A 27,299-nucleotide genomic window follows, 5' to 3' on the forward strand; every position below is an offset into this window, starting at 1 on the left:
TCAAATGTATTTCATTTTCTCAACTGGATAGCACAGCTGAAGGCTGTAATTCTCAGTGGTAGTCTTCTGCTGAGGAGCTCTGGAACATCTAATGTCTCCTTAATGTACCAGATACACTGCAGGGAGAAAATTGGTTACCTGCTGTATTGGCAGCCAACTTCTGACTCACTCTTCACAATTGCTTTTCTCTCCTGGAGAGTTTGGTTTGAACTGTGGGGAAATAGATTGGCCCTGGAAGGGAGGTAGCGTAGTGCAAGACACGTCATGGTAGCGGAGTGTCTCCCCACCACCTCGTTTGACTTCAGGGGGATGCTGCTCGTGAGGAGTGGGGCTGTGAGGAAGCAGAGGGAAGATGAAAGGTGCGCACTGCAGTTATGTCCCACCGTGGGCGACTTCTTACTGCTCTCCAGCTGGCCAAACACAGAGACCTGCAGCTGATCAGTTCTCACTGTTCATCAGGGTATACTGCCCTCCCTCACCTTGTGCAGTGGTTGCTTACAATTCCTTTTCTAAGTTATTTTTTAAAAGAAAAAAAAAAATCTATCCTTTGAGGCTGAGCATCTCCTTCTGAGAAAATTTCTTCAATTAAAATTTTAACTATGTTAACATGTTTCCTTATAATGGCATTTGATTTCTAATTAGTAAGTCTTCACATGGTGTGAATAATTGACTTGACAGAGGATCTGTCCTCGTCCTATAACCTTTTTAAGTGCTTCTTTGTAACCAATTTCACTTTTTATTAGAGAACTGGCCAGTTACCTGTGTCAATACAGAAGTCCAAAGAAGTACCGAGACCTGTTAATCCACATCTGTCTGAAATGTGGTTGTGGAAGTTCATTAGCAATAGCAAGTTTGTAGCCAGAGTGGAAATTTGTAACAGAGTTCTTGTTTGTAGTTGGTAAACAGGGTGAAAACTAAAAATAGCATAATGAAAGGAGAAGGTAGAGACTTGATTAAAGCCAAAAAAAAAAAAAAGACTTGTTAAAACCTCATACTCAAGGCTTTTCCTTAAAACACAGTAACTGGAGAGAGATGTACTGAAATAGTAACAGACTATGCCAGTGAGAAACTGATGTTGATGTTATCTGAAAACTGAATAATTTAGGAAGAGAGATTCTGAACATGCTTATGGGATTTAGCTTCAGAAGCCTTCCTGAAAGGTTTGGAAATCATGAATGTTCCTAAATTCCTTTAGCACCTTTAAAAAGGTCACAATTTTAAAGCATTCTCTGTATTACTAGAGCCTGACTGCTTTAGTACTGCAGACTGATTTATACATCTAGACTGCCTTTCTGTCTGTAGATCAAATTGCATATGTATTTCTCTTTATTTCCTAATTCACACAAATGCTTTTAGTTTTTAATAAAAATGGTGGGAATATTAGTTGCCACTGATGCAGTGCTTCACTAAAAGACTGGAAGGAGGAATGAAGTCACAGGAGCCAGGGGCTTGCTTTGGTCAGAAGCAAGAATAAGGAAGTGGATAGAAGCTGGGAATGCTCTTCTGTTTAGTGACTCTCACCTCATAAAAAGGTGGCACGTGTTGCATTTCCCAGGATTGAGTTTTGGTATTTAATTTCTTCCAGATTCTCTTCAGATAGTGTGACTAATAAGTTATCTATATTCATGGTCTTTTTTGATGCAGTTTCTTGGAGATTGGTTTCTGCTGCTGGTTTGGATGTAAACAGTTTATGGAGAGAGCTGTTTATCTAGGCACGTCTTGTTATTGAGTCTCTTTATTAACATATGCTATGCAACTCAGATGTGCTTATTTAATGGTTAAAAGCCTGCAAATTCACACAGCATTGTCATGAGTAAATGTCTGTAAACAAAAATCTGCAATGAATATTATAAATTCTTTTTAAAGTTAATGCATTCTAAGTAGGAAGAAACAGTCAGTGGAATTAAGGTGAGAAATTCACTTTTGAAGTAACTCTTTGAAATTCAAAGCTTGCACTATAGCTTTTTGCAGTCTGAAAAAAAGTATTCCAAAGCAGCTCAGTAGAGGTGGAGGGAAGGGTAGGAGCGTAAGGGTACCTGTGTTGCCACTATTATCTAGCCAAAAGTAAATTTTTACTAGATTACATAAATTTAGAAGCTTAAGTAAAGCATCATTGGCTCTGAAATATGCTGTGATTTTGGATATACCTGGTCTCTGTCCTCAACGTGTAGTTAAATAAGTGGCTAATGTTTATAGAGGCCTAAAATGTTAAGCACTTTGTAAGTACAGACTTGTTCTAAATGTCCTCTTATGTGGACAAAATGGCAAAAATGAGTGGCCCTACCAAGTGAGTTTCTCACACAACGTATTTTTAGAGCGATTGGGATCAGTGCTTTAGGCCAGCATTCCTAGTTCTTCTGGTGTGGGGACTATCTTCTGTGTTTCGTTTTACTGAGGCACTCATGAAGATTGGGAACCACAGCAGCGCAAGCGGCTGCTTTAGATACGACACACAAAGCAAATGTAAGGGAGAATCTGGAGTAGTGGAGGAGAACTGAATTTTTTAATAATGGGAAAGCATAAGGAAGGGCCACTCTTACTTATTCATGATCAAGGAAAGTTCTGTCAAGCTGTGAATGTTTCAGTATGTCTAGCTGTATGCAGAAGTTAGCACACAAAGGCAAAGTACTGCTGCAGATAAATTAGAAACATTTTTCATTATTCTAGTGTCACTGGAAGTAAAAGTGTTAGTACAATAGGTTACCTCAGGATCACTTTATTTCCATTAATGAGACAGGAAATACAATTGAAATAACTCTTCCAATACAGAGTTCTTTAAACTGAGAGCTTTGAGCTTCGGTCAAACACATGTACGTAAATGATTTAGGAAAGGTGTTAATATTTTAAAAAATAAGACCACCTTTTACGATGTGTTTAAGGAAATGAAGTGTTACGTAGTCACAATTCATAACAGAATCAAACTTCATTTTTTCTACACAAGCTTCATATTTGGGGCAGATATTTGTCAGTTTTAGTAATACGCTTAGGGGGAGGTGTAATGACTTATTGTAAGCTGACTATTCTTACTACTTTAAGTTTTTTTTCTTATTTAAGCCCAATGTTAAATCCTATCTATTTTTAAGCTTATATTTAGCGCTGTATTTATGGTTCTGTGGTCAGCACAATACTGACTCATAGAGTAGTCATTGTGCCTGATGTTGATAATTAGTAAACAGTGTCCATAGTAATAAATGTTTGCAGGGACAAGACTCCTATGTAAATATAGGAGTAAAAATAAATTGTTTTGGATTGGCAGTACCTATTCCATAAGAACAGATCAGTGCAGCTTTTACTTACTGTTTTTAGCAAATAATTTTTGTCATATGAGGAGACCTCTAGCATCAAGAAAAACAAGGCTGTAGTAGGAGAGGATGTAATTGTAAGCTCTAACAGTAAAGAGTCTTGCCAGGGTCTCCAAGCAAATTGAAGGACAATTATGGCTCCTGTGCTTCTCTGACAGCATTCCAGTTCAGTAAAAGTTGTTTGCATATATTTGTGCTTCTTTCCCAACACAAATAAACATTGATAATTTCAGTAGTATAGTCAAGATATTCCAACTGTTTGTCATAGCTCAGGTTTCTTACACTGCCAAGCGTAAGATACAAGGCATGGGGGGATGTCTCGACCTGAAAGATGTATCTCCTGCATGAAGTTCAAATCTCAACACAACTCCATGGCAAGCGTGACAGCTTTATGAATTTTTAGAGGTGAATACCACTTCGTCTCCAAAGTTTTTTAAATTAGTGAAAGGTAAGGATAGCTGTGCGCATGGGATATAGAACTTCTCCACGGATATTGGCACAATCTTTCAGAACATTTCCGTTACAAATAAACACTTGGAGAACCTAAAAATCTGTCTTCATTGAAGACTTAGAACTGCCAAGACTGCAAAAGTCAGTTGTTCTGAAATTGAAAACAAATCCTGATTCCCAACAAAAGAGTTGTGGGTAGCCTGGACCAGTACTGCCACATAAAATAGTGCCAACAGGATAGTTGTGTGGTCCTTTTTTGTTTATTTGTTTCACAATGTCTCCTCAGAGGATTTCGATATTCCTCAAAAGCAACTTAAATTTTCATGGTTAACTGTAGCATTCAGCATGTTGTGATTGTGATCAGTAGCTGATAAACACCGGTGAAGAGTTTGCTTTTAATTAATGTCATAAGTTTACTGAGCACTGAGCAGCGTAGCAACTTCTGGACGTGTGTGCGTAATGCCCGCTGTGATCCAGCAAGTAGAAGTGCAGCGCTTTTTTCGTTATTCTTTTTTCTGGCAACATTACTTATTTTGACTTTTTTCATCCATTTTGGGACATAGTGATTAAATAATACCCTCTGAAAAAATAGTTCCTGACTCATATTTTTAAAAATCCCCCACATAATCAAGATCTTGGCAGTCTACTTTCAGTATGGAGGCAGTGGAGTCTGTTACTTGTTTGAAGCAACCTCGGCTGCCATCCTCCACATGCAAAGTGTCTTTACTGAGCAGTTCAGGTGTGTTTTAGAATGAGGTATTCTCAGATGTTGTGGGTTAATGAACCACACGTAGGTTCTGACTGAAGCTCGGATGGAAGAGAATGTGTTAAATCCTTATTCTGGATAAACGTAAAGTGGGTGGGAGCTGAGGTCTGCTCTTGTCTCTCCAACAGCTCCCACAGTCATGGCGGCTGTTTCACTCTCATGACGTGAAAAAGAAAGACAGGGAGCAGGCACGAAAGAAAGATTTTCCAGCCTAGTTGTGGCTGCTTTGATTTCCAGTGCCTGGCCTTCAGTTCTTTCATTGCAGAAAATACTAGAAGCATGAAAAGAAAATCGGCAGTGCTGTGAGTTAAAATACCATATTGTAAGGCAGATGTGAAATACTTCTTGAGGGTGGGAGAGGGGGCGTTTCCTCAACAAGGAAAATCCTAACTTCTTTTCCACTGAGTGTCCTCTCCTTTGACCAGCTAAGGTGACGCACTCAAATTACTGCCTCCTCATCTAGTTCTTTATTGCTTTAGCTTTCCCACATATCATAGCTTACCTTCATGTATCATTCAGTGGAACTTTTGTTTGCTTGTTTGTTTTTCTTTTCCACAAATAGTCTAAATAAGTACATCGTGAGAGAAATAAAACTGAAGTTATTTCCGATTTTTTTGAGCTTGGCAGCTTTTATCTCCAGCACTCTTTTTATTAGCTGGAAATTACACTTTTCTGATGCAGGAATAAGAGCAATTGGCTGGGACAAATAAATCATTTTGACCTATATATATCTTCCATATATTAAAAGCTTCACAGAATGCAAGCAGGGTTGACAAATTATTGGGAAAAACAATTATGATGTATAAGACTTTAAATCTTTTTCTTTTTCTTTTCATCAAGTCTGAAGTTATTTAAGAAGGCTTGATAGGGGTGTGTAATTGCTTCACTTGTTAAAAGCTGTTGTAAATGTTTCTGTCTTTGAGAGAAAATGTCTTGTCGATCTCTTCTTTTGTGTTCCCTCCCTCTGATTCCATTACCCACCTCAAGGCTTTTACTTTCCCTGCTGGGCACAGTACCCAGAAGTGGAGGGAGTTAATCAGGGCTGCTTAAGTCTGCTTCTAGGCTCCTGTCCCTCACAGCAATGCGTTCTGCTCCTTCTCTCTGTAACAGTTGTGTCATCCTGTTGTCAGGGTCATGTCGAAGAGACATACTTCGAAACAGGTACTCGGAACTGAGCACAGTGGTTTGCAGTGGCAAGCAAATGAGCTTTTCTGCTTTTCCGTTTTAGGATTTTTTAGTCAAAATATGTTACCTTTGACAGGATTGCATACTGCAGTGGAAAATATCACTTGGTAGCAATGTATATCTTCATGACTCAGGGTGGAAACCTTGTTATGTATCAAAATAAATGTAACATTCTAAAAGAAATAAGATACGATATTATTTTGGGTGTCTGCATAATACAGATTTTTTTCCTAAGGTTTTTTTTTTAAGTTTTCTATTATTTTAAAAGCTTTAAAGTAATACTCTTTTGTAGCTTTCTGTTACTTTGGATTATACATACTACAATGAGTATATATTTATTGTTTTATTTTTTCATAGATACTTCATTGATCATAACACAGAAGAAGATAGGTATTTCACCATTGATGCTAGTACTGGGACCATTAAGACTGCCAAGATCTTTGACAGAGAGGAGACACCTTGGTACAACATCACAGTGGCTGCTTCTGAGATAGGTAAATAGTATATTTGACACATAGTATTAAAAAGAATTAGAAAGGAAAGTAATAATTTTCAGATTTTAAGAAATGCTATCTTGAGATGTTACGTTCCTTTTAACACCATTTTGGTTTTAGCCAGTTTGGATAAAAGAGAGTTTTCTCTGTGTGTGTAAGTTCCCTAATTCCACAGAACCAATAAGCAAAACTCCACATGCCTGTGTGATTCCATCTATACAAATTTACCATGGTTTTCTGTATGTGGTAGAAGGTTGCCACTTTATCCAGGAACAGTTATAAGCACTCAGTGTCCTAAAATCAACAGCTTGTCCCATTTGTGTTTGTATTTCCTGTTCTTAGAAGGTAACACTGTATAGTACTGTCAGAGAAATTCATCCTTCTGTTTTGTATCTGCTGTTAACCTCTTACAGAGAACTGCGTGCTAAATGTGCCAGTGTTAATTTATATCTGACAGACGTTTAGTAGTTGCTGATTATCAGGGTGTACCTCTGGCCTTTTAATAGGCAAATTGCCACGTAAAGATACAGTAAATACTTGCCCATGCATTTGAAAGGCCTCAAAGTCTGATGAATTTCTGTTGCCTCAGAAAAGCTACGCAACACTCAAGAAATGTCTGATTGAATAGTCCCAGATAAATATTTTTACATGAGGCAATGAAAGGCTAAAGTACATTTCAGTTAACTTTTTTCTTACTGCGTCTTTATTTTGGTCCAATCAAAGTTTTAAAGCTAAAAAACTCAACATTCAAGTGAGAAAAAAAAATAATCCCAACCTGGATCTATAGATCCAGTCAGGCTAATTACTCTTTATGATGCCATGTTTCCGTGGCAGTGATTTTGATCAAAACAGTGAACTGCTTATGTGTGTATTCCTTTCATCTTATCATATTTTTTTCCTTTTTTTTTTTTTGGTGTATTCTGTCATTGCCAGATGACACAAAACAGGTTTTACCTGTAACAGGTGCCACTGACATTATTGAGCCCCCTCTACTTTCACATTTCATCTCTGGGTTAATGTGACATCTGTTCTGCCACTGCATAACTTGCACGCACTACAGAATCAACAGCACATACATATTTTATAAGGATGACAAATTGTTTCTTAGTATTGTACCTGCTTTCACAACTAAATAGGCATTTTGAACTAAGTACATTTCTACTGTAAATATTAAAATCTGGAGTTCTGTGGTTATCCCTTTAAAATGTAACCATGGACACTTCAGTGTGCTTTACAGTATCTTCCTATATAATGTGTTATTTCAGTGCACCATGAAATAAAATGTAATTTAAGCCTAACAGAAAAAGGTAGTAGTCTCTAAGTCTTTTTGGGAAGCCACTCAAATGTAGTTTCCTTGCAGAAATTAATTTCAATAGCATTAAGCTTAAATTTGGCTTTCTACACATTATTTATTTCACATAGTCAGAGGGATGATAGTACACGTACCATGCTGAAAGAATAGGATGGAGAATGGAGAAGGAAAGCAGACATACTTTTTTAGGTTTTTTTCTCCGTTGCATTGCTTTTCTTACTGTTACAGTTGGGGTTGAAAAGGTAAGTAAATCTATATTGTCAGTTTAAAAACAAATTTGATTATGTTAACGGAAGGAACAGCAGTGGAGATGGATGAACTGATGGACAACTTTTCCTTGTGTCTACTTCCTTGATCTTACTTACAGTAATTTGAAAATTACAGTATTGTTGTACTCTTCAAAATCCATTGTGAAATAAGTAATTGGATCTACGATGGAGTAAGGAATATATGTTGTATATAGAGCATCAAGGCAAAAACTTTGATATTGAATGCTGTCTATCTCATATCAACTGCCTTTAGAATCATGGACTCATAGAACAATTCAGGTTGGAAAAGACCCTTGGGATCATCGAGTCCAGCCGTTGACCCTACACTTCAAGTTCACCCCTAAACCATATCACCCAACACCCCATCTAAATGACACTTGAACACATCCAGGGATGGCGACTCAAACACCTCCCTAGGCAGTCTATTCCAGGTTCTGACCACTCTTTCTGTGAAGAATTTCTTCCTAATGTCCAGCCCGTAAAGAATTTCTTCCTAATGTCCAACCTAAACTTGCCCTGTTGCAACTTGGAACCATTCCCCCTGGTTCTGTCCCTAATTACCTGTGAGAAGAGACCAGCACCAACCTCTCTACAATGTCCTTTAAGGCATTCATTTTGAAGTCCGTGCACAAGGAATTGCAGAACTAAGACAAAAGCTGAAAAATAGGTGGAAAGCTGTGACCGAAATATTATTTAGCTGTGGGAGTGACAGTCCTCAAGATCATCTGACATTTGGAGCTTCTAACACCATTTGCTTAGCCCGGAACATAGCAGAATCTGCAAGGCCCAGAAAGATTGAACTGCTTCGACAATAAGAGGTGCTCTGCTGATATAATGTTGTGGTTATAGTTATTTGCTTGAAGTGTTTTTCTCTCTTGACTTTATGTTACACTACTGATCATCGTTTGAGCCACAATTTGTGCTTATTTTATGCAAAAGAAATTTAGAATCAGCATTGTATTTCTACCCTTAAATGTTTGATATCCTCATGCTTCATCTATATTGTTTCTGAACCTTTCATAAGACATTTACATGAGAATGGATGGGGCAATGTTTTTTATTATGCACTCTTGTTTAACAGCAGCATACAGAGAGGAAGGGTGAGATTTTGGTGTCCATGGCACAGTACTGAAGCTGTTGCTTTGATTGTTACAGTGCGAGCACTTCCTGAAAACTCCTTGTGGTATTAGGGAATAAGGAAGATGATGAAACAATACTATACTTTATACTGAAGAATCTACAGAGTGTATTTGTGGCAGGGGGAAGGACTACACGTTGATGGTGATAGGATTTTAAAATAATCACGGAGAATTATTCACATCTCATTAGTTTGTTAGAATTCTTTGGAGAAATATAAAGGAGTATTTGAAAGAAGAGGATAGAATTTGCTTGGTTCTATTAAAGGCTTTTGACCAAGTCTTTGAAAAGAATAATGGAAGTAGGAAAATACAGAGCAAATGCACAATGTTTTATAACAGATGAAAGACTGATTTAAAGGAAAAAAATACAGTTGAGTACCACCAGCAGCTGATGCTGTTTAATCTCTTCATTATTGACCTGGTTGATGGGACAGAGTGGACTTCCAGCCAGCTTGCAAATGACTAATGGCTGATAAACCAGTCATGCCATTCAGAAAGATCTTGATAGACTGGAGAAATGGGTGAACAGGAACCTTGTGAAGTTCAATCATAAGAAATGCGGAGTCCAGCACCTGGAGGGGAAGAATGCCATGCACCAGTACACATGCAGGGCCAACTGGCTTGAGAGCAGCTTTTCAAGAAAGGATGTGGAGGTCCTGGTGGATGCAAGCTGAACATGAGCAAGCAACATGCTCTTGTGGCAAGGAAAGCCAACTCTGACTTGCATCACGTAAGGAAGAATATTGGCAGCAGTTTGAAGGAGGTGATCCTTCCCTTCTGTACATGGAATGTTGGCTCCAGGTTGTGGCTCCCCAGTACAAGAGAGACAAGGAGCAACTGGACCAAGTCCAGTGAAAGGGCATGAAATCATTAAGAGCTGGAATATCTGTCATATGAGAAAAATTTGAAAGAGCTGGGATGTTCAGCCTGGAAATGAGAAGGCTTTAAAGGAGCTCGTAAGTGTGTTTAAATAAATGACTGGGATAGTAAGCAAGATGAGTAAGGATGCGCAAAGATTAGGAAAAACTCATCTGAGGAGTATCCAGGGAAAAAACAAGAGATAATGTGCACAAACTGAAATACCGAAAATTCAATTTAAACATAAGAAAAAAGTTTTTATTATGGATTTTCTCAAAAATTGGGAGAGGTCACCTAGAAAAGCCCTGGAGTCACCATTCTTGAAGATACTCAAAACCCAACTGGACATAGGCCAGAGCAATGCACACTAGTTGACACAGGTTTGAGCAGGCTGGATTTGCTGATCTATGGAAGTGCCTTCCAAACTCAGCCATTCTGTGATTTCATGATATTTGGAACTGTGTATTGAATGTGGGGAAGAAGTAACAGCTGTTTCTCACAAATAGTGATATATATTCTCCGAGAAAACAGGTGGTTGCAAAAATAATTGTGGGTGATTCAGTTAAGGTTTGTCTCTAGCATACAGTAATGCTGATAATAGAAGCAAAAGCAGCAATAACAGCAAAAACCCCAGATCACCAGTTCCAAAGCCAGTTTCACTTAGAAAAATAAACATGTACTTGGAAGCCTTTAGAGCAGTGCTGAAAATAGGACAAATAATAGTATCTGTAAATCTTTGTGCTCAGTAAAAAGGAATAAAAGCTGGGGGAGGGGAATAAACACTGATGATTGAAGTAATCAGAGACTATCTTGATTTGACAGAGTGAGGTTTATAGCTTTCACCAAAAGTTTCTACATAGAAATATAGCAAGGAAGACTGTGTCAGAAAACTCCTTTTAAATATTAATTCTAACACTGTGTTCCATATCTGCTCAAGAGATACAGCACAGAACAGCCTCTAGATACCTCATTTGGATGATGTCAACATTAAGAGATTATTTGGATTCATGAACTACTGGACATTTAAATATACAAGAAGAATATCTGTGGTTGTAATAAGAAACACATTTTTTGAAAGCAGGATCATGGAGTCATAGAATGGTTTGAGTTGGAAGGGACCTTAAAGATCATCTAGTTCCAACCTCCCTACCATGGGCAGGAACATCTCCCACTAGAGCAGGGTGCTCAAAGTCCCCTCCAACCTGGCCTATTTTTCAGGGTAGATCCAAAAGTTTGTATTTTAGAAAAAAAGGAAGATACTTTATATCAGGAATTCTTCACATATTTCTCTTATACAGATGGTAAGTATAGTAGTGTGTAAATAGATTTTCCCATCTTTTGGGGGTGAAGTTGTAGTGTTCATGAGCATCTCCAGAATGTTCTGATGTGCGTGAGGATAGAAAAGCAGGTAACTGTCCACTATTTGCCTAAAGGACCAATCTGACTGTAATGAATGCACACACTTGTCTTTGAAGGGCCTGTAAAGTGTTCCTGATCTGTAAAGCTGTGGAGAACAGGAGAACTGAATTTCCTGCCAGGTTCTTTCAGATCATCAGACTTAAGGAAATGGTAGCAAGAGACATTAAAAAATGACCACATGAGAGGATACTGCACATACAGAGCTTTGATACCACAATGTATTAGAAAACAAAATACTTGCGAGACATCATTATGCAATTGATTTTACTGACAAAACAAAAATCTCTGAGGCTATTAGACACAATCAGATATTGGAAAAAACTCAGAGATATTTGTTTTTCTGTCTTCTGTACTTGCTTCTCCATGTATGTTCCTCATAGTAGCTTCAGGGTCTAAGATACTGAAGAGCACTTCAGAGTTAGAGCAATACCTCATTGACAAAATATGCAATATCCTGTGATGTGGTATTGAAAGGATACCAGGGAAATTCAGTCATTGTGAAAACTAAACAAAGAAATAAGTTTCAGAGGTATTTTGATAAAGAGTCAATAAACTCTGTTCAGAACTAAAATATGTGAAAAGGCAGGACAGCTCACAAGAATAAGCGTTTGAAACCGTTAGCTTGCAAGAATTAGTGTGAAAACATTGAAGTCCATGTTCTAATTATAACATAGACAGTTTTTTCATCAGTGTGTTTTGGTAGGAACAGAAACAATAACAGAAAGATACGCCATTCAGGGGGAAACAGAAGGCACAGAGAGAAGTAATTATTCACAGCAGTGACATAAAATGCCTTGAGATTTTTCAATAAATACTGAAAGCCCTACAATTATATTAAATAAACAGATAAAATATATAATTATATTCTTTAGGTGCACAGGGATGTTGCCACCTCCTATTGCCATCAGTAAACAGCAAGTTATGAGAAGAATTTTTCAGTTCTTTTTCATGTTTCATGGTTGCATTGCAGCAGAAAAGACATTCCTAAGATTTTTGGTAGGAGATTAAAATGTGTGTTACTTCTGATGGCATTACATGAGACTGTCATACGGCAAATGAGAACTGAAGATAGAGCGGAGATGTAAACAAAATAAGCCTGTTAATGCTATTAAGAGGCACTGATTTAGTTTACAGGAAGTGAAATTAAAAGACAGAAATACACAATTCACTGTTTATTTTGAAGCACATGAAACAACATATGCATTGCCTGAAGGAAAAAAGATACAAAGTAATGTCTTCTTGGCATACAGCATTGAAAGAATTAGAAAAGAATAAAAACTGATGACATTTTTATTTTCTCATTTTAGACGTTTTTCCATGATCAAGAATAACTTCAATGCCTTTTATCAAGTAACTATTTTTTAGAAAAAGAAACCCTTTTCAAGATCCAAAAAAAAGTAATCTAAATCAGAATAAATTGCTGTTACAGCATTATAATCTCCTACCTCTCTTCATCTGGTGGACAGTAGGATGAATCCCAGCAAGTTTGTTCCTAGTTTTGTGTCTTAGTTTTAGCTTGAAGTGAATTTTTTCTTGCAGAAAAATAGAACATTTTCTTATAGTGATTTTTGGTCTATAATATTTTCTTCAAAACTCATTTTTTTAAAAAGAGTTTACACTTAAATAATGAAAATAACTTTGTTTTTTAACATCAGTACAGGGAAATTCTGTCTTTTGTATTGTTTCGCTGTGTGATTATTTCAGCAGGTAAATTACAGAACCAGACATAAAAGTGTTACCTTAAACCCTGCCCCAACCAAGAAAAAAATCACATTCATTCTTCATCTTTAAACTCACGTGTATTCTGCCTGATAACTTAGGTTCAGAAAGAGTTTTAGAGTTGATGGCAATCACTTCAGTTTTGCAAGAAACAGAATCTGCCACAAAAGTGTTTCCTGAAGGGTGGACCAAATAAAGTAAATATTAAAAACTACGAGGTCTGAGTTTTAAGACTATTTTGCTCATGGAATAATGACAAACTGGATACCTTTTTAATGGAGAGACCTAAACATAATACTGGTACCCTGTCTAACCTTCGCAGTTTATGTTTAGTCTTGTCAAATTGCCTGCTAATGAACCATAAAGTCACAATAATATGATTTATAGCAGAATCTGCTGTTCTTTTTTTAAAAAAAAGAGTTGTCAGAAGGCAACTAGTTCTCCATGCTGCTCAAGAAGTGATGCTTCTAATACCTGGTTCAATGCTTATTTCCCTGTTTATCTTGGTTTAGTCATTGGCTTCTAGGCACAATGCATTTTTGCCTCCTCTGTTTCTTTGGGGAAATGTGCGATGAAGATATTCCTACATGGTCGTCTGAAGATGGTGTAGGCGATGGCTCTTCCTGGCTACCAAGGTGGGGCCCCAAAGAAGAGACAGTCTTTGGGATCAGGTGACATTTCCCTGTTCAGGGCTTGCTGAGTCAATACCAGAATCTCAAAATGGACACTTGTGGCCACAGAACAAGTTTAGTTTTTGGTGTCCTGATCTGCTCAGGAGGTGGGCACTAGCATTGTTTATGAGGTGCAGAATTTTGCTTACAGAAGGACTTCCCAGCTTCAGAGCGCTAGAAGTTTTAAATCTGGGTGCGGTGCAGTTTTTCCTACTATTGCTCCTGTTGCTACTACTGCTGTCACTACTAGCACGATCCAAGAGAAATGATCAGTGCCTTCAGGATTGCCTTGGTCAATGAAAAGTCAAATTATGATATAAGAAAAAAATATTTTCTAGTCATCTTCAAGTAACAATATTTAAAAGTACCTATTGTCTTTAAAAAACTCACAATAGAACATTAAACTTATTACTAGATTCTGCATCATTTTTTCCTTGCCAGAATTTATTTTACCACATATACAACATGCTGAATTAAACCCAGTATTTTCTGAATATTATTGCTCTCAGTTACATACCAGACATTCTTTCATCATTTTAGTTCTGTTTCTTTTGTGTATTTTATCCTTCCAAGATCTGTGTTTAGTCTTCTAACATGTCAAAACAAATCATTATTAGAGAAGTGTGATGAGTACTTTCTACTTCACTTTAAACAAGACCTGGAATAGATAGATAGTTGAAGTTCCTAAGTGTCAGCTTATCTCATAAGGTCTTGAAATGATGTCAGAATGAGGAAAAAAAAGTTGTTATTATACTGATTAATTAAGATCAGTATTTAATAAGACTGTTGCAGAAGCATAGACATATATTCTAATCCTGTGCTAGGTGAAGTTACTTGTTCTAGATCATGAAAACATGTAAAATTATACAATTTTTTTTGTAAAATCCACTCTTTAAAAAGAGTTCAGGCTATCTCTAGGTTAGATGATTGATTCAGCTTTCAGAATAATAACTGTTTAATTATAGTAGTCTAATTTAACAACAAAAAAAAAACCAAACCCAAGCAAAAAGCAAAAAAAAAACACAAAACCACCAAACATTGCTGATGTCAGGACTGTTATTCTGAATGTCATTCAGGTAGAATTATTTTCATAAAGCCCATGGTAATTTTGTTAATATGAAAAGGAAGTCTTAGAGAGCAGCAGCTGTGTTAAGCTTTCTTCTTAAACAGGAGTTTTAAAGTTCCCCACAGAAATTAACGGAAGAAAAGATTCAAAACTTCAGACTGGCTGTTGATAGGGACTTCTGTATGTTCGCAGGTGTGTATGCTGGTGGAGGAGCTGATACTCAGTGAGATAGATTCACTTTACAGATATTTAGTCTTCTGGCAGAAAAACCCTATTTATTCTGGAAAAGTCTCAAGCATAAGAAAGCAAGTCCCTGGTGTAGGTGAATCAGAGCAATGTTTCTGCTTCAGTTACCCCTTAAAGCAGTGAGCATTCGCTTTGAAAAATCTACTCTTGAGGCATAATGCTAATAGGACACAGAATGGATCTGGCTGTTTTATAATGTGCAGGCTTGAAATATGTGTCAGCACCGATTATCTTAAAGCTGGAGATCTGCCAAACTGCTGCAAGAAAATTTTCTAATTAACAAAAACGTACTACTGAAAGGACCAGAGTGGTTGGAGATTGCAGGTGAGTTGTACACCTGAAGAAAGATTGTAGCTATTTTTATTTTATAATGAAACAACAAAATCAAACTTAAAAAAAGAATTTTAAGTTCCCTCCTGATTCATTCTCATTCTCTCCTGCCATTATAAACTGTGCTGTCATCTTGCATGCACATCTCTGTAGTATACACATTCTGACAAACTTCAAGATTGTTTTGATAAGTGGTGTTAATACTTTCTCCATTAGCATTTTGTAGCGAGTAGGCTGCCAGTGTGGAAATTTGCCTGCAAATGTCAGCGATCTCATGAGGTAACTGCTTCCAGAAAGATGCTAATAATACCTTGTACATTAAGAACTCTTTTGAAATGGTAAGGTGTTTATGAATTCCTTGCACTGCACAGCAGCTGCAGAAGAAATAAAGGTAAACTCTCTGAATCTCTGTGAAATCCTCTGGAAATAAAGCAAATTTAACAAACTAGAGTAGGACCACACTGGGTATTAGTGACAGGCATACAAGAGGACACATTCAAGGTGGGGCAAAAAGTTCTGATATACGGTATGGAAATGAAAGTATTTACCATTTTTTTTGCCACAAAGTTGACTAAATTTGATTTTCCTTCCCCAGTAACTGTTTCACATATGCCAGACCTACGGAAGAGTTCTCTATCTCTGGTACCCTCTGTCCTGTACTCTTACTGCTTTTTTGCTCCCTTCTTCTTGGATATATGTCATGCCCCCTTATAGCTTTGAAGATGGCCCTGCTTTGAGCTGAAGATTGGACCGGTGACCTCCAGAAAGTCTCTTTCAACTAAGATTTTTCAGTGATGCTATGATTATCTGATAGTCACAACTTTTTTTGCCTTCTGGCAAAAGCTTCTTCATTATTTCTCTAGTATTAAAATGTTCAGTTCCTTCACTACGGTATATGAATCCACTCCCAAATAGATTTATTCATCCTTAACCCTTTGCTGAAACTTCTGCCTTCTGTCTCCTTTCTATGCTTTTGTGTGCAAAGGGTCTCCTGAAGAACAGATTGCTTCCTTCAGTAACAACAATAAAGGCAGAGCAATAGTTCCTTTCTCCCAACTTCTTAGTGAACAGCCAACTGACATTCTTCCTCACTTTCAATTCATATATTCCTAGCATTTTAACATTCCTAAAAATTTTCCACCGAGTGTTTTCTAGATAGCAATGGAAAGCCTCAGTCTTGCATAGACACAATTTCCATAGCCTACTTTAATACCTTTCTTCACCTGTTACAAAGATGCTCAAAGTTTTGGGGTAAAACTGAAAATGCCAACAAATACCAAGTCAAGGTAAATTTCAGCAAGAAAATGGAATTTGCAAGTCTATAAATGTCTCTGGAGTGTGTTTTTCTGACTTCTAATGCTAATGTTAATTGGGCATAGAAGTTTCTATATCATCTAAATAAAGTCTTCCTTTTCTGTGGACTTTTTTGATCTCCATCCTTTCTATTCCCATTTTATGGGGATAATTGACTTAAATTCCAAAAATGAACTAAAATCATTAGGTGAACGTAGATGTATTAGTTTAAAAGACTACGTGAAAAATCTGGAGAACTTCTAAACCCTAGCTTCTCTGACTAATATGCCAGGTGGAAACAGAGAAGGATAAATCTCTCAGTGAAAAGAAACTTCAACATTCTCAAGGATTCTTTCATTAGGAAACTACATTACTAGTAGCTTTGAAGCCAAATACATGTCTATTCAATGGGTTTCAGATTTCTGAGCAGCGGCTACTAGAGTTGTGACAAATTGAAAGCATTTTACATATGACCCTTTCTGACAAAAACATGATATGGATTAATTTAGATCACTAATGTTTCTCTCTTTTTTTTTTTTTTTGCCATGAAGACACACGGGGACATATACTTACAAAATGTCAGTCTGTAAGACCCCATTCTTCCGTTTCATTGTGTTTGAATGATTGACCCTGTTGTCTTCTACTGATAGTTTCTTTTAATTGCTGAGAGTAAAATGAAGTTTTTCATTTAACTGGTTGATACTTACACAGACTTCAGAAGATGTGTTTAGCTAATTATAAAAGGTTTTAATAAAGAATCATAGAAACATTCATAGAAACATTCAGGTTGGAAAAGACTCTTGGGATCATCAAGTCCAACCTATAACCCTACTCTACAGAGTCCTAAACCATATCCACTCCCAAACCATATCCCCCAGCACTACATCTAAATGAGCTTTAAACACCTGCAGGGAAGGTGACTCAACCACCTCCCTGGGCAGCCTATTCCAGTGCCCGACTACTCTTTCTGTGAAAAATATATAATTTTCAACAAAATAAAATTTTCTTAGTAATCAGTAGTAAGAATACAGAAATTATGGATTAAAAAATGGAGGGTTTTTTATCATTTTATTATGAGAAATGTATTATTATTGACAGGATTCTATATATTGTGCTTTTTGAGGGAGAACTCATTTTGAGATTGAGCTTAATCAAGCTACTTAACATTGTTTTCTTACTGGTATGTCACTGCTAAAACAAGGCTTCTTGACTACTTTGTGTAATAACATAATAATATGTGAGGAAGCTGAGCTCAGGCTTGGGAAAGATTTATATGTGCTTCTACATTCACATTTTCTATTTTTGGTATTTTATTTCTTAAACTGCTTAAGGGACTGAGAAAAAGAAAAAGGTTTTAATGTTTTTCATGTTAGATTTCATTGAATACTGTGATAACACTTTCACATTCATTACAAAGGCGTTGGTCATTTCTTAGCATTTTTGTCAATGATCTGAATGGATAGAGTGCAGCCTCAGTAAGTTTGCAGGTGACACCAAGCTGGGTGGAAGTGTCGATCTGCTTGAGGGTAGGGAGGCTGTACAGAGGGATCTAGACAGGCTGGATCGCTGGGCTAAGGCCAGTCCCATGAGTTTCAATAAGGCCAAATGCCGGGTCCTGCACTTCGGCCACAACAACCCCCAGCAGCGCTACAGGCTTGGGGAGGAGTGGCTGGAGAGCTGCCCGGCAGAGAGGGACCTGGGGGTGTTATGGACAGCCGGCTGAACAGGAGCCAGCAGTGTGCCCAGGTGGCCAAGAAGGCTAACGGCATCCTGGCCTGGATCAGGAATGGGGGTGTCAGCAGGAGACAGGAGGTGATCATGCCCCTGTGCTCGCCTTTGGTGAGGCCTCACCCTGAGCTCTGTGTCCAGTTTTAGGCCCCTCACTGCAAGGTGCTGGAGAGGGTACAGAGGCGGAGTAGGTCCTGGGAAGAGCAATGAAGCTGGTGAAGAGACTTGAAGCTGAGGGATTTGTGACTGTTCAGCCTGGAGAAGAGGAGATTGAGAGGAGACCTTATTGTCCTCTACAGCTACCTGAAAGGACGTTGCATTGAGGCGGGGGTTGGTCTGTTCTCCCTAGTGGCGAGTGACAGGACAAGGGGAAATGGCCTTAAGCTGCGCCAGGGGAGGTTCAGGTTGGATACTGGGAAAAAAATTCTTAGTACTGAGAAGGCTGTCAGGCACTGGAACAGGCTGCCCAGGGAGGTGGGTGAGGCGCCATCCCTGAAGGTGTTTAAGAGAAAGGCAGATGCTGTGCTGAGGGACATGGTTTAGTGGTGCTCATAGGGCTAGGACAAATGTTGGACTTCATGATGTCAAAGGTCTCTTCCAACTGAAACTATTCTATGATTCTATCTCCTTCACCAGCACAAATCTGAAAGTGTAAAACTGTAAGAACTAAGAAAAATATCTCTCTCTTTACACCTCAACTTTGGGAAAAAAATGGAGCTGGAAAACAACACAGAGTTGAATACCTGAAAAGCCATTTCTGTTTACCCTCCAGAGGACATATGAAGTGGATTAAGAGGTATGTTTGGTGTTTCAGAGATCCAAAAGGTCCACAGAGAAATGATGTATCAGTCTTGTTCATTATATTCCTCAGCTATTCCCTCTAATAGCACGACTCAGCCTTAAACCAACAATGATCTGCCCTTTACCGTGGCACATTTAATTCTCTCTCCAAAGTATAAAGGACATTGAACACGTAGTTACAACCTGTCTCCATTGCAACTCACTTTTAAGAAATATCAGAAGGAGCAGAAGAGGTATGAAGGTTCAAAATAATGTTACAGGCTGAAACAACTAGTCTGTTTCTCTTCTTTCCTAAAATTCTTTGTTATTTGTTTTCCATATCCTGACATGTGAATTATGTAACCTGGAAGCGTGGGAGGTTTAGGCTTTGGAACAGCCTGCCCAGAAAGGTGGTTGAGTCACCATCCCTGGAGATGGGTAAATTTTGTACTGAGGAATACGGTTCAGTAGCGTTGATAGGGCTAGGACAAAGTTTGGACTCTGTGATCTTGAAGGTCTCTTCCAGATGAAAATGGTCTGTGATTCTATGAATATGTGGTAACTCAAACACCTTTCTGTCACTTCAGTTCCAGTGTAACTTTTCATTTTCCACCCTTTTTTAACAACTATTTTTCAAAACAGTTAATGAAGCACAGCAAACAACATCTTTTATATCTTGCTACCTAAATTTCTGCAGCGGTATCTATTTCTTATCCAGTTGTTGTGTTAAGAAACCATGTTTAAATTGAGGATGTCATAGAATATTAAGTATTTCAAAAGGCTTAATACTCCCTTGTATATTTTGCAGACAATCCTGGGCTAGTGAGCTACGTTCCAGTTGGTGTTAGAATCCTGGATGTCAACGACAACCCTCCAGAACTCGCCAGAGAGTATGATGTAGTCGTCTGTGAGAATGCAAAGCCTAGTCAGGTAACTCTCACAGTTCTCTTTTCTCCCAGTGGGAAAGAATTATTACTTTATTTGTTAATATAAGAAGTTTGATCTGGGGAACACGTGTCATAATTCTTTCTCATTCTATTTGCATATTTCACATTTCATTCAATTTTTTAATTGTATTAGGCTGAAGGGAGAGGACTCAGAAATTTGTTCAATTAATCTTTCTTATTGCTGCAAAAAATACCTGCGTTATCTTCAGTGAAGACAGGCAAAACTTTAATCCTCTCACATAGGTGATGGAATTTGACAAGCCACTATCCTGAACAAAATGCATAAATTGGATTTAACATCTCTCATCTCCATGCCACATGGTAGCAAGGTTTTAAATTCAGCTCAGCGGAAATGGTTGCGTACGGTGGCTACCATCATCACTTTTTGCATGTCCGTTACCCTTGTCTGTGCAGAGTCATTATGGAAAAGATATTGAAAGGGTTTTTTCACAACTGCAAGCACGGAGAGGGTCAGAACTGAGACTGAATAGCTGAATCACATTCCAGCCACTGCTCCAGCGGTGGATGCATTTTATTGCAGTCCATTGTTTGTCAATTTTACCAAGTGCCTTTGCTTTTTTGCATGGATTGAGTTTTTACCCAGCACTCTACGCTGCTTTTGCGTTCTTATGCAGGTTGTAAATTGCAATTGTAAACACATAGCTTTCCTGAGAAATATATTACTTTCCTGAGGAATACCAGTTTTCTCATGGAATCTGTAAAAGCAGTGTACATAAATGCACAGTGGTATATTTCTATTTTTAACACTGAGACTATAAAAATGCTGTGCTTCATCAGACTATAAGCTGACCAAGGTTATCTTGACTCTAACAGTGCCAAAAGCTGATACCTAAGAAGCACTATAAAAATATGGCAAGCTTAACCCAAGCACTTCCCTGGTCTCAGATCATTTGCAGATAATTTCATCATCCAAATGTGGCTTCTGTGTTCTTAATAATCCCTTAATAGCCACCCAATACGAATCTGTCTAGCTTTTCCTACAACAAATACAAACTTTTTATATCTGCCACCTTAAGCAGTGAGGAATTTCAATTTATTGCATGTGTTGGGAAGATCTACCACCTTTCTCCTTTTTTTTTATTGTTTTTCTCTTAATCTTCTCATGTTGTCTTGAATCAATATTTACCAGTTCTTGTGTTGGGAGACAGAGTGAGGGCCGTTGATCCCTATTTATTATCTCAGTGCCATTCATAAATCTCTTGCCCCTCAGCCATCTCTTGACTGAAGAGTCCTACTTAACTTGGACAAACCACGATAAAGCCTTCCTTAGACTTGTGATCGTTCATCTTGTCCTCCTCTAAACTTTCTCCACTTCCTCTCTGTTCACCTTGAGATTGGGAAACAAGAGTCAGGATGTAGGTATGCAGTGGTTTACGATTCCTGTAGTTGTGCTTCGTAGTGTATGATGATCTCTGCTTTGTTCCTTTCCTAGCAATTTCTAACAGTGGCTTTGCTTTTTAATCCCTAGTCAGCATTGAACACAATGTATTTTGTATTGCCTGACTACTGAGTGTTGGAAAGTCTTGTAGTGTGTGTTTTATCTTGAAAAACTCAGTATCGTAAGTAGATTTGGTGGGCTGGTTCTTCGTGCTCTTTGTAAGATGTTTATTATTACAAGTGGCTCAGCATAAATCCTGCAAAGACCTTCCCTCTTTCTCATGATGGCATAGCTTTCTTCAGTGCTCTTACCAAGACACCTCACTTTGAAAATCTAGGTAGGTCTGCCTGTCAACTGAATCTATCTTATTTACAGGCTTATTAAATATAGAAGAAATAGAACTTGTGAAAGACTTAGTCCTTAAAAACAGAAAATAAAATCTCTTAATTACAATTACTTCCTAAATATTTTGATATTTTTAAAATTATGTAATTTAACAATAATTGTTAAATTGTTATAATAAATAACAAGCTAAAGCATGCAATGAAACTAGCTCAGAAATTGTCTGTTTGCCAGGAGTGGTGGTGGTGGTGGTGAGTAGCTAATATTTCTTATAAGCAAGGTTTTAACTCTCCTGTAGTAGCTTTGCAAATGGAAATTCGTAAGAGAAATGTTTAAAGGATAAAATAAGTTTTACTGTAAGAGCATTTTGTCCTGATTTGGGTCAACATTGTATTTCTCTCTCAGCTACTGTTGCAAACCTGAATGACTCCTGACCTCTGTAGCATTGCAGTTTAACACTCAACATTAATGCTACCATGAAGGATTCTACAAGCAGTAGTTTAAATCAAAAAGCTGGATCAGCCTGCTGCTGTGTTCTTAAGCTAATAGGACTCTGCTGTGTGCATGACATGCACTAATTTTTATTCCATTGCACAACAAAGCTTCAGAAAAACATTGTGATACCATTGCACCATACAAAAAGAGAAAGAAAACACAGAAATATATGGCTGTTACTCAGAAGATCTTACTGTCTATCTCAAAAAATAAAATGACAGTATTTAACAAATATTAAGGAGGGACAAATAAACAAGGATTACAGAACAAGACAAGTGTTCCATATGCTAAAAAGCACACTCAGCAGGATGATTTTGAAACACTGAAAAGGCAATATTTAGTTGTGAGTTATCCATCATCTTCTGAATTTGATTCATAAGATGTATCACAATACAACAAATTTTGACAAGTATTGCTGGGCACAGCTGCTTGGCTAGTGACTTGGTGTTGGGCTCCAGCCCTGTACTGCCCAGTAGACCTTATTTCTCTCTTCAGCACATCTATTCTGAATTTATTATGTGCAAGATAAACTAACCAATGGTTTGTCATTGGAAGACTTTTGTGCTTGCTGGTTTATTTTTAGAAGAGGATTCTGTGGAGAGAAACCACAGTATCATTTAATTGCACAACCTCTATCTTCTCTTTTTCCCTAGATAACTCACTTTATTCAAAAAAAGCACAAATAGAAACTTAAGTCCTTAAGTGCTTAACTGACTCCCCCATCAAAGTTTAAAGTTGGGCTGGCCACTAAATTTTGACTGATATTCCTTCCCCCACCCTCCCAGTGGAGGATAACAGGGGAAGCAGAGAGAGAGACTTTGAGGTTGACAACAAACTTGAACCAGTTTAATGAAAAAGAGAACAGTAAAGCTATTGAACTATATACAGCTATTATACAAGCATATTCAAAGTTACAAGACAATACATTAATAAGGACAAGTAGGTCCTGAGCAGAAAAAGAGTCCCAGACTGGACTTGGCAGCAGACAGGAGCACCTGAGCCTGGAGTCTCGATGATAGTCAAAAAAACACAGAAAAAAAGAACCTTGGAAGCTCCACTGCTCCCATCCAAGGAGGCAGGGGAAGGCAACCTGTCCTGACCTGCAGTGCTCCTCTGCAGTGTGGAAGCAGGAACAACAGCAGCTTATGAGGAGATGATGAACCACTTACAGCAACTCCCTCAGCACAGCAGCAGGGATTGTCTTAGGGCCCCTTTTATACTGAGCACATGGGAAGGAACGCTGTGGTTGGTCTGTTTGGGTCACCTGACCCATCCTCTCTTCCCCCACTGTGATTGGCCCTTATGCCAGGAGCCCCAGAGAACTTTTGTCTTTGGGCTCTCAAACCAGGACTCCCCTAAAGTTATGTCAAACAGAAAATGCATGTGAGAAGATGATGCGTGTGAGAAGATGGTAGTTTCCACACTGAAGTGACAGCTTTGCTTCCTTAGAACTGGCTTTACGAAGAAGATAAGCTAAGTGTCTCCAACAGCTTCCACGTGAAGCTTGGTAGATACTAAGTATTGACCTTGATAAAGCACCTGTGATTTAAACCTAGATGGTATTCAGACTTAAAGAACCTGGATTTCTAGAAATATACTGATTTTGTGAGTAGTAGTGAAAGCTAGTGTAGGAAAAATGAAATGTTGCTCTTTCACAAAATGATTTTGCAAATGAAATTTTCCTTTGCTTCCCATGCAACTTGTTTTATTGCTTTTAAGATAAGGGGAGCAAATAGCAATGTAAAAAGGCATTTAAATGCTTTGCTCTGAAAAGTGAGGAAGTGAAACGTTGGTAGTTTTCTGAATGTTTCTAAGTTGTCCTGGCAGAGTATGAACCTATTAAAATATCTGCCTAGATCTGCTAGTCTATTCTACTAGTATTTGCTATGACTCTCTAAACACAACAGTTTTTCTGGATTTTTTCAGAGGAATAGTAGGAAAAAAGTGAGATAACAATGGAATGTTATTTCTTTGACAGTGTCCACCACTGTGAATTCCCACACAGGTGTGTGTACACCTTCACACACAGAAGAAACTTTTTCAGAATTGGAGTGTATAAATATTGTGCTGCCAGCATGAGTTACCTCACCCTGGATGCTGTTATTTCTAATAGCCGAAGGAAATCAATGTTAGCTGGCAAGGGAAGCCTCTGCTAGAAGTTTGTCATGTGTGTATTTACTTGTTTATTGATTCAGTTCTGAAAAAGACCTGAATAGCATTTAGCAACTGCTCTCTATCCTCTTCAGTGAGCTTTCTTCCATTCTTGAAATTCTTCCTTGTCTTGCCAACTCTTGGCTTTTATAAAAACGGTGACTCTTCAGTTTCTTTGCATTAGTGCTGTCAAGTGAGTGTTACAGCAGCTGATACTCTGTGTCTGCGTTTTTATTGTAACCAGCTTTGGCAAAGTGCATGGTAACGTTTCCTAATTGGCCTGTTAATTAGAAAAGGGTTAACAGTATGTTTGGGTGTCAGGAGGACGCATGCTTCTACTTCTCACCTCTGAATGAATGTCTTGGAAATATTTTCCTTAGAGAGCAAGTGCCTTTTTGGGAAAGGTGTGAACTTTCTATTGAAAAAGAATTCTGTCAAAAATATTTTAACCTGTCCAATTACACATACAATGTCTATTTTTCACATGAAAAAGCATGATTTCTATGCCATCTGGTGTTACCCTTTTTAGATACTTTGGGGAATACAGAGGTTACTTGAATTTCCATGTGTGAAATCAGGGAATGTGTAGACAGTATGTTTTGTTGAGTTTTAAAATTAGTATTAAAACCAAATAATAGAATATAAAATAATAATTTTATACTAGTCTTGTGGCTCCGAGGCCTTGATCAAAGATATTTTTGTTGCAAAACGGCATGTTCTTGAAGCAAGATTCTATAAAATGTTACTGAATGTTTCATGTAAGAGAGGGCAACAGGATGAAAGTTTATCTGCTAAGCTGTCAAATAAAAGCAGAAGATGCATGACAAAATGACTTCTACTGCACTGATAAATGGCACTGCGGATTTATAGACAATAATAAATTCATATTTTTCTTTAAGGTCTTATCTGATTTTTTTTACAGCTGTTTATGGTATTTAACAGTATTTTTAGTATTTGAATGATAACAGAAACTGTCCTGAAAATACTCTTCCATCAGTGTGGGTTTTTTTGGTCTTTCTTCTCTCATACCATTTCTATAGAACCATAGAGTGGCTTAGGTTGGAAAGGACCTTAGAGATCATCTAATCCAACCCCGCTGCCATGGGCTGGGATGCTTCTCAACTAGACGAGGTTGCTCAAGGCCTTATCCAGCCTGGTCTTGAACATCTCCAGTGAGGGGGTGTCCACAACCTCTCTGGGTACTAAATATATCAAACTAAGAAGAACTTACATTTTTGGTTTTACATGGCTTTTGTTTTAGTGATAGATATGCCATCTTTGCAAAATTTAATAGAGCTTTTGCCAAACTTTCACCAGTATTGCCATAACTTTGGTAAAGATTATAGACGTTTCAGATTGTTCATATGCTGCTACAGTTCAGCAAAAAAAAAGTATTATTGCAAAGTTTTAAAATACACCCAGCAATTGTTAATTTTCGCAGGTGTGTCTGGTTAGTGCAATGTGCTACATTGTATCTAGTCAATGGAATAAGCTTTGTACTCAATTGGCTTTAAGATGTATTTCCTTTGGTTTTCTTATGTGAACAAAGGTAGAGATCTATGTGCTATCTTTTAGTTTCAAACCAGACCAATCGACTTGAGCCCACACTTTTTATTCTTCAGGTTCAGTCCAGACAGAAGACAGCGGAACATTAAATAAAAAAATTCTCTTTTAAAAGAGCACTTTCCCTCCCCCTTTTGCGTTTCCCTCAGGATATCTATCAGCTCTGTGCAGCAGTCTGTGTGGGCTTCACTGTCTATATCACAAGAACAACTTTTATTAAATTCCATTTCAGCACTTGAGCTTCTAGACCCAGCATAAAAATGAAAGTAGAGGTACGAATATTGCTTGGTCACACATTCCGAAAGTTTAGCTCAGTTTTAGTTGAAAGTAAATTTTAAAAGCCACCAGGGCTTTCGAAGGTAAAGGTCCTGCCTTTCAAAAATACCTCTCCCATACATGGTTGCTACATCTAATTCCATTCCTTTTGGGGCAAAGCAAACTAAACCCAGGAGTGACTGCTGTTATTCCTGTTGTGTTCTCTGGCAATTTAAAACTAATTCTTGACAGGAATTTTAACGAGAGAGCTGGTATTATAAACCTGCCATTTTGGTTAAACATTTTTTTTTTTTATTCTAACCTGCATCGAAGTGCATCTGATTATTGAGATAGCAAGCAGAGGATGTTCCGCAAGACCATCCTGGTTCAGCTGGAATTTTGGCTCCATAAAAACAGATGTTTAGGTGAAACTGTAATTCTGAAACTCACCAGGATGCAATGCAGATGGCGAAAAATCTCTTGTACCCGATCCAGACCGTATCAGAATGTCAGAGAATACAGAAACTTTAGATGCTTTTATAGAGCTCTGAAGTGTAGTTCCTAAAATATTTCATGCTAGAGAAATCAAGCTAATGGCCCAGTCATTTTAATGGTTGAATTTAGCAGCAGTCAAGTAGAAAATTAAAATAAGCTAAGTTAGAGCATCCTGCTGAGGTCAGGTACTATTTGGGTCAAGTTCAAATTTCAACACGTTCACTGTTAATTTTTATTTCAGGTAATTCAGACTATCACTGCAACTGACAAAGATAACTCTGCAAATGGGGCAAGATTCCATTTTTTCCTTGATGAAGGGCTTTCTTTGAATCCCAACTTTACTCTAAGGGACAATGAAGGTAAATCAAACACATACATCTCAAAGAAATGTGTCTCTGTTTTGTCTGGGATGTCTCATTGAACAGAACAATTTCTGTGCATTTCTTGACAGAAGAGGGAAACTGTTTTCTGTTAAAAATATTCCTTAAGTGATGACTCCAGCTGTTTCCCAGATTAGTGTATCAATTCCTCTCAGATTGTGATGGAGCATTATAGCAAAAGCCAGAGGGTTGTTCCTGAATTAGAGGAAGTCTACTATTGTGTATTTTTATATTTGAGTCCAAGA

The 27,299-nt window shown here is 37.8% G+C and overlaps 1 protein-coding gene across 1 annotated transcript in view; it reads left to right on the forward strand.

Annotated features, from left to right (window-relative positions):
- Window positions 1-27,033, forward strand: part of LOC104269612 (cadherin-18-like) — a gene marked incomplete at both ends in the record, with an annotated part of 42,020 nt that extends 14,987 nt beyond the window's left edge. The window contains 3 exons of the mRNA XM_009864825.1: window positions 6,061-6,197; window positions 19,836-19,957; window positions 26,916-27,033. Coding sequence (XP_009863127.1) covers window positions 6,061-6,197; window positions 19,836-19,957; window positions 26,916-27,033 — 377 coding nt within the window. The remainder of the gene's footprint in view (window positions 1-6,060; window positions 6,198-19,835; window positions 19,958-26,915) is intronic.
- Window positions 27,034-27,299: the final 266 nt, after the last annotated feature.

Source organism: Apaloderma vittatum, unplaced genomic scaffold, assembly GCF_000703405.1.
Source record: "Apaloderma vittatum isolate BGI_N311 unplaced genomic scaffold, ASM70340v1 scaffold2282, whole genome shotgun sequence".
In the NCBI taxonomy this organism is placed as follows: domain Eukaryota; kingdom Metazoa; phylum Chordata; class Aves; order Trogoniformes; family Trogonidae; genus Apaloderma; species Apaloderma vittatum.